Source organism: Octodon degus, unplaced genomic scaffold (assembly GCF_000260255.1).
Source record: "Octodon degus isolate 3935 unplaced genomic scaffold, OctDeg1.0 scaffold00166, whole genome shotgun sequence".
In the NCBI taxonomy this organism is placed as follows: domain Eukaryota; kingdom Metazoa; phylum Chordata; class Mammalia; order Rodentia; family Octodontidae; genus Octodon; species Octodon degus.
The window spans coordinates 4,435,847-4,448,356 of NW_004524742.1; the positions used below are offsets into that span (position 1 = coordinate 4,435,847).

At 40.1% G+C, this 12,510-nt stretch overlaps 1 protein-coding gene across 1 annotated transcript in view; it reads right to left on the minus strand.

Moving 5' to 3' along the window:
• LOC101571550 (formin) overlaps window positions 1-12,510 on the minus strand; it is a 314,401-nt gene that overhangs the window by 152,379 nt on the left and 149,512 nt on the right. The window contains exons 7-10 of the mRNA XM_004643140.2: window positions 10,046-10,107; window positions 8,203-8,291; window positions 2,002-2,131; window positions 406-552 (exon numbers count right to left, since the gene is read on the minus strand). Coding sequence (XP_004643197.1) covers window positions 406-552; window positions 2,002-2,131; window positions 8,203-8,291; window positions 10,046-10,107 — 428 coding nt within the window. The remainder of the gene's footprint in view (window positions 1-405; window positions 553-2,001; window positions 2,132-8,202; window positions 8,292-10,045; window positions 10,108-12,510) is intronic.

A 12,510-nucleotide genomic window follows, 5' to 3' on the forward strand; every position in this document is an offset into this window, starting at 1 on the left:
GGAGAGTTTGACAGTAGACCTCAAACCAATTGTTGGGACAAAAGAATAATTCAAATGCTAAGCTCAACTGGTGACTCAGCAGTCCTCCCACTCAAGAGAGTAAGTTATAAGCAGCCAACAATAAGCTGAAGCAGACTCCAGCATTGTATGCTGTCATCTCTCTGTGTATTTAATCACGTATTGGGGACTGTGTCACTGAAAAGTAAATCTAACAAGAAAAACCTATCTGTATCCAGCAGCCAAAAAAACCCAAAGAAAAAAGGAATGCTACTAAATTAATGATTATTGCTAGAAGAAAGATAGACATAAGTGGAATGATCTGGAATACCATTGTTTTAAAAATTAAAATATAGAAGGAAAAAAATGGCAGAGCACACACAGAAACTCATTAAGAAAAATAAATACCCGACTTTTGACGTCCTTGAGTTTGGGCAGGATTTCTAAACTATATCCATCTGCTTGACCCCGAGTCCTATTTCCTCCGTTCATGTAATTTCCAAAAGCCAGAATGATAGCTAAGATATCTTTCACACTCTTCATGTGCAGCAAGCCCTGTGATAGCAAATACAGATTATTGTGGTCTTAACTCCTAACATGCCCAGGCTCATTCAACAGCTACTTATTGAGTAACCAAACAGACTCTTTGGTATCTTTTAATCAACTGGACTAATAGGTAGTGAATCAAACAGTATACTTTACATGGCCACATGTGTCCTAAAAAATAGCCATCACTCTCTACCTGTGCAACAAAATTATGACTAGTACATGATCTAGTGGTGACGATTAAATCTTTGTGTTTCTGTTTCCTTTTTTGCCTCTTTTATATTTAGCACTTTAAAATGTTTATAATTTGATGAAAGGAAACTGGTATATTTAGGCATAGCCTTAATGGCTTTTAAGTAGAAAGAGAGTTTTAGATCTATACATCAATATAGAGTAGAGTTGGATATACAGTAGACATAATAGCAGGTATAATTTTCAGAAACAAATTATAATAATGCATGTCAAGGCCACAAATGATGTGTAAGTGTTTGCTCTATGTCTATTGACTTTTACAGTATTGGGTTGCTAGGGGTTTTCTTGAACTCTCTATCACATTGATTTTTTTCCCTCTTACTTATTTCTTCAAGTGCAAATTCTCAAATAGAAAATATTTTTTGTAGAATTAGCTGACTTTATTTTCTTTTATTTTAGGATAAAAAAAGAAAACAAAATTCAACTTCAGTCAGATTTGTATTCTTTAATTTAGGTATTATTTGTAGGATTATGCTATCTGTTGGTAATATTTATACTGTATTTGTTGACATCTCATATCTAAGAGGTAGAAAACAAGCCTCCAGAAAGGTGATGAAGTACTACAGCATTTGTGGAGAAGAATGCCACATTCTTCAGAATATGGGTCATTTTATCAAAAAGGCCAAGGGGAAGACTTCGGATTGCACACCATATGTGCCAATCTCTAGTTATCACGAACAATCATTTCTAGGCTCTTTGATTTAACACAGGAGACACATTTCAGGTAATCAAGCAAATTATTCTCAAGAAAAACAGCCTTAGAATTTGGGAAGACAAGCAAGAAACAAAACATGCTATTCAGATTGGTTTTGTAGTATACAGTCTATACGCTTCAAGATACTCATAAATTGTTTAGAAGAAATCTGTAGAAGTATAATTTTTCCTCCTCCTTTCTTAATTAATCTGCACCTCTTTCTCCCCTGCTCTCTTCCACATATGTGCGTGTGCATGCACACACACATATACACACATGTATGCACATGCAGGCACACACATGCATGTACATGAATACATACACATGCACACACATGCACTCACACATACACAGAGGCAGGACAGCTATCATATTTGCCCTTAGGAAAAGGACACATTCTGAATCCCAAGAGGTTTTCTGTGAGGCATTTGATGGTTTCTCTCATTTCCAACTTCCTCCTTTATCCCAAGAAATATAAGAGTACTCTTTCAAACTTTGTGTAGCAATCTTACCTTCGAGGCACGTGTGACAATCTCTACCTTCAGGTGCAGAGATGTGACACCTTCAGAAAAGACAGACCTGAAGATGATGCACTGGGCACGCTCAGCAAAATTAGGGATCTGGGCTAACTCATGCAAAAATCTGCAAAGGTGAAAGTGAAACTTTATGTTTAGCCATAAAAATAATAAAGACAGCCTATAAAAATCCATTATGAGAACATTTCTAATTAACAAGTATCAAAGGTATTGGATAGGCTGATTCAAAAACTCCCTACAGTTTATGTTCGACTTCGGACAACAGAATCACCGTTTCCTGGTTTCTATGATACTGAACAAACGCACAGTGCATATAATACATTAGTGCAAGAATGTTAAAATGATCTATTTCCTGCTCTGTAAACAAGAGGCTGAACCCGCATGGAGAGACCATATGAGAAATGACTTCCCTGCAATGCAGTGTTTGCTAGAGGCACATTAACACAAGCTAAGCAAGAAGATTGCAGGAAATACCTGCAATTAAATTATAAAATTCTCATTTTGGATTGCATTTGCTCCACTTTTGCACAATGGCATAAACATCTGTAATGAGCAGCTTCTCCACACATTTGCTGACTTTTCACACCAGCTTACACACAGACACATTTCACGGTTCAGTGCTCAGAACGAGGTATGTGCTCCGTAAGTAGACAACCTACAGTTTCTTTTCAAAATATGCTAAAAGCTAAAGGTGAGCACCAACCTACACACAGTAGCTCACTGTCTGAGCAGCTGGGCACTGATGTCCTTTGCAAAATTAAGCTGGAAGAGCTACACACTCTTCAGTCCAACAACAGAGGAAAGGGTATAAACCAAGATGGATGGAAACAGCTGGCTAAGAATGCAGAAAAGGAGAAAATCCACTAACAGCTTTTAATTTCATTTTGGAGTAGAAATTATGATTAACTGACATTTCTGAAAGTCTTCACGAGCTCATGACATCATTACCTTGATATTTTGCAATCTTTCAGCAAGAACACATCTACAGAAGAGCAAACTAGAGCACATCTTTCCTGACTTCCCTAAGACTTTCTTGCCTAATAGTCTCTGCCTTCTGCATCTTTTGGGAAATTTGGATTTTTTTTTTTTATTTTAGGACAGGGCCTACAGCATCTCACTGTGTAGATAGGACTCATAGTGATCCTCCTGTTTACAGCCTCCCAAGTGCTGGGATTACAGGCTCATGTCACCACACCTGGTCTCAACTGCCATCTCAGCACACACTGGCGATGGGGCCAGTTCAGCAGGCCTAGAGATTGAACTTCCAGCCCCTGCGTCTCCCTAAGCAGGCACTTTAATCCACTGAGATATTTGGCTGTTTCCCAAAATTTGGTTTTTAATTTCTAATTATCAGCTGTTTTTCTAAGTTATTCTGTAACTAGGTAATAATCCTCTCCTCTACATTTTAAAAATAGTATTGAGTTGAAGCAAGGAAGAACCATAAACAAAAATACACTCCTGTTTTAATGTTTTAGATCTATGATTTTTGTGAAAAATTCTATGATGAAATATAAAATCAGGAATTCTGAATTGGAACAAATTGAAAAAATTACACTGTAAATTGTTTCTTCATAAATACAATATAACATTATGAAACAATTGATATATTTATCATGATTAACATCAAGAATATCATCATTGTACACAGAGATATGAAAATTGGAAACCTCATAGGCATAGCAGCCTTTGGTTCTGTGATGCCTATGGGAATATTTATTTAATCAAATGCTGAGGGCTAACTTCATAATATGACACAGGACAGCATTTTCCAAGTAGAATCTAGATCCTTAGAATATGCACTTGTCCTGCTTAAAATGAACACATAATGAAACAGTTTAACAGACCACCCTGGGGGAATAAACAGATCAACCCCTCAAATGATCCATCCAGAGGTGTAAAGCAGCCAATGACAGATGAAAATAACATCTCAAAGAGGAGCATCAGTCCAAAAGGAGGAAACAAGACCGTAGGCTCATTAATTTACACTACGCAGGAAAAAGAAAAAACTCAAGGCTCTTTAAAACTGTACTGGGATTTATTTTATTTTATTGGCAGAACCAGGGATTGAACTCATGCCCTGGCACTTGCCAGGGAAGCGCTTATTCCACTAAGCCATCTCCCCAGCCCCCTGTGCTGGGATTTAAACTGTCACTGGGAAGGCTCTCAGATAAGGTAGAAGTCCCAGTACCGTCTATGTGGTGAAGAGTTTGGAACAAGGTACAGAGTCAAAGGGGAGAGGGAAAGTTGAGGGGTTTTACATTCCTTTTGAATAGAACCATGCCACTGACAATTAGTACAAGTGCCTCAGCCATTGAGAGTGTCACTCAGTCCTTTAGGCATCTGTGAAGCATTTACAGTGTCAGGCTTCACACTAAAAGTTGGAAATGGGATTTAATTTGCATGCAATTCCTTCTGTACCTCATGGGAAGTAAATCAATAATTACTGTGAAGTGTGACAAGTTCCGTCAATGATGAGAAGCCACTATAGGGCACTGACTTGAGACTATGGGCAACTGAGATGGACTGAGCTTCCTGGAGGTCCATCAGGCTTGTACATGGGTGTAAGAAGCTGCCACGGAAGCCAAGATAGGTTGAATGACATCTAGGGGGACCTGAGCAGAAGTCAGATGCTACCATGGAGTTCTGTGTTCTAAAACAAAGACTTGAGCTTTTTATGATGAATAAAATATTTTAAATAAAGAATCTTTTCATTTGAGACAACCAATGTGATAGTGGGGTGGCTGAGTGGAGATGGAAGCAAGTTCAAGACTCGCAGAGCTGTTGGGTATTGCTGTAATCCTCCAAGACAGCAGGTAAGATGGCCTTTCTCAAAAGGACAGAAGCAATGGACATGACAGCCCCTAAGGCAGCATGACTCTGGTAACTGCCTAATCCCCCCAGGTGTGCTTTCTTCAGCAACTAACGTACTAAACTTCCCATGGATGCCAAGAAGAGTCCAGGATGGCCTGTAAGTTTTTAGCTTGGATACATTTGGTAGAATGTGAAAATATGAAATACTGGGAAGAAAATTTGAGGAAAAAAAGTTTTAAGTCATTTTTTGTTGAAGAAAAAAAAAAAAACAACAACCTCAAGTCAAGCCATTGAAAGGCTTGAGGAAAAGCAATACAGTGCTTAAACAGGCTACTTTCAAAGCTAAGCAAAGCAAGTGTCTGATAAATGTCCCCCACCCCAACTGTGTTTCATGCTCTACATAAATAGCCATGGGTAGGAAACCTTCTACATATCCCCAGGCATATAGTCTTGAATACTGGGCTTGATATTTACAAATATCCATAGATCAATTTCCTTTCAGGTTAGTGAAGCATTACAGGTTTTTTCCATCAGAGAAGAATAAAGAATCCACAAATGAGAGATCTTTCCTTCTTTCTCCAATGGAGTCTTATTTTCAAGAAAGGTTTAAAGCTTTAGTGTACATGTATAAGCAAAAAAAGTTCTGTGCCTCACACCATGTACCCTACACACCCACAGTAGTAACTCAACCGGAAGAACGCTATGCTGTTTATCATCAGCCACTAAATTTCTCACCAACATTATTTAAAGTGCGTGTGCACACAGGGGTTGCATACATAGTATGTTTTCTTGTTGTAGCCTATACTTTCTAGGCAGAAATACTACTGAATCCATGTTTAGGGGAGTCCAAGGTAGAGAAGATCCTAGGAGAAATGCCAGGGGGCATCCCTACTTGAGCCCATGGCAGGCATACATCTGACCAGAGAGCCTTGCCACCTCGCTACCATCTCAAGGCAGGACAGCAGGGGTCAAGGGCCATTCCTAGAGGGTGTGGTTCCCAGACAGCATGGTCCCAAGCAGATGACATCTCTGAGTCAAACAGTTTTCCAAATCTGGCACCAGGGTGTAAGGGAGTTGATGAGGTGAGTGATGAGGCCAGCCTGATTTACAGGACTGGGCACCACAAGACTCTTAGGAAAAATTGCAATGCTCAACTATAAATGATTCATATTTTCCAGTATGTAAAACATGCTTATAGCCCACTCACTTAGAGTAAATGGCAAATAAGTTTCCAGAGATTTCTTCCACAAAGGAAACAAATGCTGAATTGTTCAAGAAGGCAAGAGTAACGGGGAAGGTCACTCAGGCCCAGGGCCCTCACCTCTCCATGCCTCACCCTTCAAGCCTGAGCCCAATCACACTAGCAGGATGGCATGACAGTCCTCCCTGTGGTGAGCAACAGCTGGGAGTGTGCAGAAAGCCACCACAAAGACCACTGACAAACTTTTCTAGTTAGATCATCAGTGGGGGGAAAAGGGAATGACAAGCTATCTTTTAATTACCTGTCAGCACTGTCCTATATCCTAGCAATAATGTGAGGAGCTAGTGGTGTGGAAGAACAGGGAACTGCTTCCCATAGAAGAACCAGTCACTTCCTGGCTGTTCCTTCTCCCCAGGCAGCTACTCCCAGAGCTTGGAGAAGCTTTCGTTGAATGCGAAAGGATTTGGCAAATTATAGTCTGTATGCTATTGCTATATAATAGTGCTAGCTATAGCCCATATACTGTACTGTTATAGCCACTAGCCCTTTATTTCAATATGCACCATGAAGAATGGCTTTTATGTTTTCAAATGATTGAAAAGTTTTCAATAAAAGGATAACAGCTCATGATGTGAACATGATGTGAAATTCAAATTTCAACATTCCTAAAGAGAATTGTATTCAAGCACAGCCATGTCTACCTGCCTATGAACTATCTATCTGTTACTTCTGCACTACAACAGCTGAGCTGAGTACTTATGATAACTCTGCGGACTCACAAAGCCTAGAACACATACTACCTCATTCTTTATAGGAAAGGTTTGCCTACTCCAGGCTCAGAGTCACACTCACCACACATTGTGGCATAACTAGTGCTATCTAATGCTAGGCGAGTCCTACCTCGGTACCTCATATGCCCTTGTGAATATCTAAATTTTGTATCATTAACCATTTAACTTTTAGTCATTAGCAGTTTACCAGGAATGAACTGCTAATACAGAGAGCATGGCTTGGGAGAAGCTACAGGATCAGCTGGACTGGGAGCTGGTGAGAGAGGAAGGCAGTGGAAATGGAGGAGTAGAAGGGCTGTGATTCCCACTGGAATGCATTCACAATATTCTTGGGCTTGGTGAACTATTTCTGGAGGAAGGGGGTCATGCCACAAATGCCCCAAGGGACAAAGTCATGTAAGTTTTACAAGTCACCAAGATTTTTTTTTCAGTAACTAGGTAAAATTAGACATCTCTCCTATCCACACTCCACTCGTGTATAGTGATGCTTTTCTGGGCCTGAAAATCCAGACACCCCAGAGGACTCAAGCACAAGACAGGGAGGCTGCAGTCCAAGCTGTAGCCACTTGGATGTCTGTAGGGGACTTGTTACACTAAATCTAATCACATCACTTCCTACTTGTGTTCTACAATTGTTACTAGGCTGGCCTGAATAGGACAGGAAGACTCAAGAGAGCAATAAGGGAAATGTAGCTCTCCCCTTGGAACCCATTCTGCAGCTCCAAAATCTGAGGCCCTGAGCCACTGTTTGGAGCTCCATGGCTGCAGAGGCCACGTCAAGGCTAAGAGTCACTCAGTCATATGACACAGCTCCAGGTTTTCAGAGCATGTGCAACAACATTCTGAAGCACAGAGCAAACAGCTCTAGACAGTGGGTGGAGAGAGGAGCAAGGCTCTGCAGAGTGGGATGAAGACAGTCACATCTAACTTGGACAGAGCCAGCAGAAAAGTCTGTGGCAACACTGGTGCACTGAGCCCACATTTACACAATATGGCATTTAAGAAAATCAGTTTGAATTCTGTGAATCTGATATCATTTTTTTCACTGCATCAGCAAAAACCTAAACAGAGTAATGCCTTCTTCCTTCCTCAGATACCCTTTTGGCTAAAATGTTTAGTCTAGGAGGAATTAACAAGTTGCTAGAATGAGAAAGAAGAAAAACGTGGGGGTGTGCGTGAAACCTACTGTCATCCAGCAACACAAATCTCTTTGCTGCTTTCCCGGCAGCCGGGTCATTCTGTACGTAATGGGTCACAAGAATGATGGAACTGTAATTTAGCTCACTGCACAATTCAGCCTTGGACAGTCAAACCAGAGAATCTAGATGTTGTATCACCTTTTTGCCTAGCAGAGAAGTGTTCAAGTATACTTACTGTTCAGGTTTATCGAGCAGCTTCAATTCCTCTTCTTTGGATGTTTCATAATACTTTCTTATTTTAACCAGTTCATCTTCTTGGGCTCTCTGTATTGAAATGAAAAAATAACACAAAACACCAAAATATGAGTAATAAGAGTCTATCTAAGGTAGGAGGTCTCCATGTGGTCCCTTCACCAGCACGATTAGCATCACTTACCCCTTGTTAGAAGTGCAAATTATTGACCTCATCCAAATAAGAGGAAGTGCAGGAGTTTGGCCCAGCCAACGCTCTAGGTCATTCTGATATACACTACAGTTGAGAATCACTGACGAAGGAGGCAGTCAGCCAGACACAGAACTCAGGACATTTGATTGTTACTTTTGAGTCTCCTATAAGCAGATCTGGGCCTGTTGTCCTCAGTGTTTGCTTCCTTCCCCTGAAGAGTGCTTCTAATTCATACAGGCTTCCCACCCTATTTTTGTAGTCAGCATTTCCCCTTTTTCTAAATTTCATAAATTCTCATTTGTAGAACTTATTCTTGCCCTTGGCCACATACTCTCTCAGTTTATCCAACTGTTTGTTTCATTTGTGCACAGCTTTCTTCTACTGTGTGCTAACAAGCAGCAGTCACACAGTCCTAAGCTCATGGAAACAACGGGAAGCGTCTGGAAGGTTCGCCGCCTTTGACACAGTCCTTGAACACCCATTATCCTCATTTTACAGATAATCCTACTGCAGCTTGCAAAAACTTACTGGTATAGGGCTTCTGACTCAGAACTCCCGTTTCTCCCACTATACCACTCTGTCCTCCATGGGCTCAACAGACACATAACTACTTCCTGATAATCTGCTATTTGTGTGCCTTTGGGTTTATTAATTAAAGTCTTATTGACAGAAACAGTGGGAAGTTCCTACTTAGCTGCACTAAGTAGCCTCTGATATACATAACACGAAGATGAATAGTGAACTTGACAACTCCACACGGCATACAATGTTAGACTATGGAAATTTAAATGAAACATCCTTCCACAGAGTAAGCACAGCATATCACAGAGCCCCAAGGCAACTTCCTGGGAAATACCATTCCTCTAGAGACTCTAGTTCAATCTATATCTCTATATCCTAATAATCAGTGCAGAGTTAAAAGTCACTAGAATTATGACTGTCCAGTGTCATGCCCTTCAGATACCCTGCAGAATCTCCTGGTTATTTCCATAATTCAAATCAGAAAACTTATACATGTACAGTGCTATTTACTTGCAAAATACAGTGCTATTGCTGTACATATTAAATTCATTCATGGTATCAAGATGACAGGTAGAGTCTCACTATAATTTATATTGTTATGATCAAGTAGATTAAACAGTTTAAGCGATGGGCCCAAGATCATGCCGCAAGCAAAGGCAGAGCGGGAGCTCAGACCTTAGATTGTCTCTAAACTCAAAACACACTCCTCTGTCCCACTGTTTCCCACATTCAGCACCATCAGCTCATTTTGGACTAAGAATAATCATAGAAGCTGGTAATAACATTCTTATTCCTCAGAGGAAGACACTGGTGTGTGCCAACATCCAACAGGTAGCTTACTTTCATTTACTCCGTCAGCAAGCAATAAAGCTCAGCTCCAGGACACACGTGTGCCCCCCTCATCACTGTACTGTGGAGATGTGTGATGAGCTCTACTCACTCCAATACCATGCGAGAGTTAGGGGCCTATGCTCCTCCCACCCATGCTTGCATCTCGGTGCCTTCCTTCTCCTGCTACATCAAAATCCTTACTGCCGAAGAACATGAATGATGCAGTGACTTTTACATGGAAAACATGGAACCTCCAGCATTGTATGTCTTTGACACTTACGTTTTCATATAAGGCCTCTAGAGTCTCCAGATCAACCACAGAGTCATCCACATTAAAAATGGCTGCCAAAAAAAAGAAAAAAAGATCAGGGATTTGATCAGCTCCCTGTGCCAACAATCACTCCACCCCAGCCTTGCAGGACTGCGCTTTCCTGCGCAGGCTGTGACTTTCAGCTTATCCCTGCTCCCCTTCCTTTCTCACCAGGGGGCGCAAATGAAAGAAACCAAAAGTGGTTTCTATCACTGGCCAAGCCTGGGCTCTGGCTCATTTAGTTTCTAGCCACTGGTCGTTTCTATGGTTTAATTTAGGCTCCACAGGGGAAGTGTTTGTGTTTTAAAACCAAATCAGTTTGTAGGTTTGAAGCACAATTTTAAATCTTTCTTCCCGGCTGGTAATTGAAGAGATTTAGCACCTAATGCACCAGAACTGACTCTTGACCATTACCAGAAAAGAAAAAGAAAAAAGACAATGTTGGCAAATTAAATGAATTCAGGCATGTCATTTTGGGCACCTTTCCATGGCCACTGCAAACATCTTGTTTGGATTAAAAAGACAAGAAAGACCAATAATGGCATCAATGGCAAATTAAGATTATAGAAACCTCCCCTGAGTCAGTCTTAAGGCAAGTTCTTATTCCCATGGTTTTATTATGATTCAGCTTCTTGCTATGTATCTTAAATGAGTCATTTAGCTGTTAAGTAATACACTCATGATTTTATCTGGAGAGGTTCTTTCCCATGTATGCTGGGATACAAAGGCTGAGATTTTAAAGCCTTCATGGATTTGGGTATCAAAGTGTTTGAAATCGGCAGGCCCACATCTTTAAATAATTATTTAAAACTAATAAGGTTTTCTCCCTCAATCCTACCTCCCTTCCCTGACTTTACACTGTGAAATTAACTAGCATGCTAGTAAATTTTCTCTGTGGCAAGCTAATTAATTTTATTAAACCAACTGGTGATATTTAGAATGTCTTAAAAATTTTGTTCCTCAGCTATTGTGCTTTTCATTACTGCAATGGCAAGGCTTTGGACAAAATAAGTATCTCGGCAAAGAGCAGGTTGCTTCTGCATTGTTTTGCTTCTTCTGTAGTTTAGAATAATAGGAGATCTTTTACAAGCTTAATAAGTTAATTAACTGAGCCAAAATCATGTCATTTCATAGAACACTGAGAAATGTTGAAATGAAAATTTATTTGCAGGCCACTTTATCTGAGAAGTTAAACAGCAAACTACTCCTAGATATGTGGATAGTGAGAAGTTTATATGCTAGTGACAAAGTAAGGCATCTCAGACGTCAAAGACAAAATAAAATTGCTCTTCTAAAAAGGCCAATCAGAAGCCACCAAATAAAAATGTAGTTAGAGAAAAGCTTTAAAGAATTCACCTTATTAGAACTAGTGTTTTGTATGTGGAGATAATATACATTTACTAATTTATTGTGTAGATCATACATTCTAAAGTATCTTACACTTTAGCTTTTTTTCCCTTATGGTGCTAGGGATTGAACTCAGGACCTCGCATATGCCAAGCAAACGATTATGCCACTGAGCTGTCTCCCCGACCCCTAAAAATATCTTACACTCTATAAAAAACAAAAGCATACAAGAGTAAAGCCTATTTTATATAAATCTTAACATTTTCCTAAAAAGATCAGCCAACATGAAGGTAGAAAAAGTAGAATTCTAAAAATAATTTTTTTAAGAAATATTTGTTTTTAAACTAATCACATAGTTCAGTAAAATGAATCACAAACTTAACTCAATCTTCACTAAGGAGAAAGCAAATGATCTGCTCCTTTCCTAGAGAGCAAATGTTTGGTTTTTCAAAGTTGATCAGCCTGGATCCCAAACACATGGTCTAACAGGCTTTATTCCAGCTTGGTGGTAGCAGAAAAAAATGCCTAGAAAGGTCTGGACAAGACACAAGGCTGGGCTCGGGAAATTACATTGTCTTAGTCACCCAGCCAGCCTTGGAAGAAGTATTTGCTGTGTGTGCCCTGGGTCACATGGAATAGGTATGTCAGAAGTACGCTGGACATTCCAAGCACAGTGACCTCATGACACTGGTGTCTAGAAGTAGGGGGCAGGAAATCAAAGATAGATAATTTCAGATACCAATATATTTGAAAGTACGTAAAATAGAGAAATGTATGGCGTTCGACAGGGTGATCAAGGGAGTATCTGTGGAGGAGGTGACACTTATAGAAGATCTGAAGAACTTATTCTGTGAATATTTGGGAAAGAACTTTAAAGGGAGAGGCAACTGAAAAAGCTTAAATTTCTTTCTTTAGAAGGAACCTGCACAAAGTACAGAGTAGTAAGACAGAATGGTGCTCATGCACAGAGCAAAATGCTCTCATGGTGTGTCACTGACAAGTTGCAGTGGCCGAGCCTTTCGCTATCTGTGAAGCAGATCTACCACTTACTACGAACACTAAGCTAGGAAATACAGATGCGGACAGAG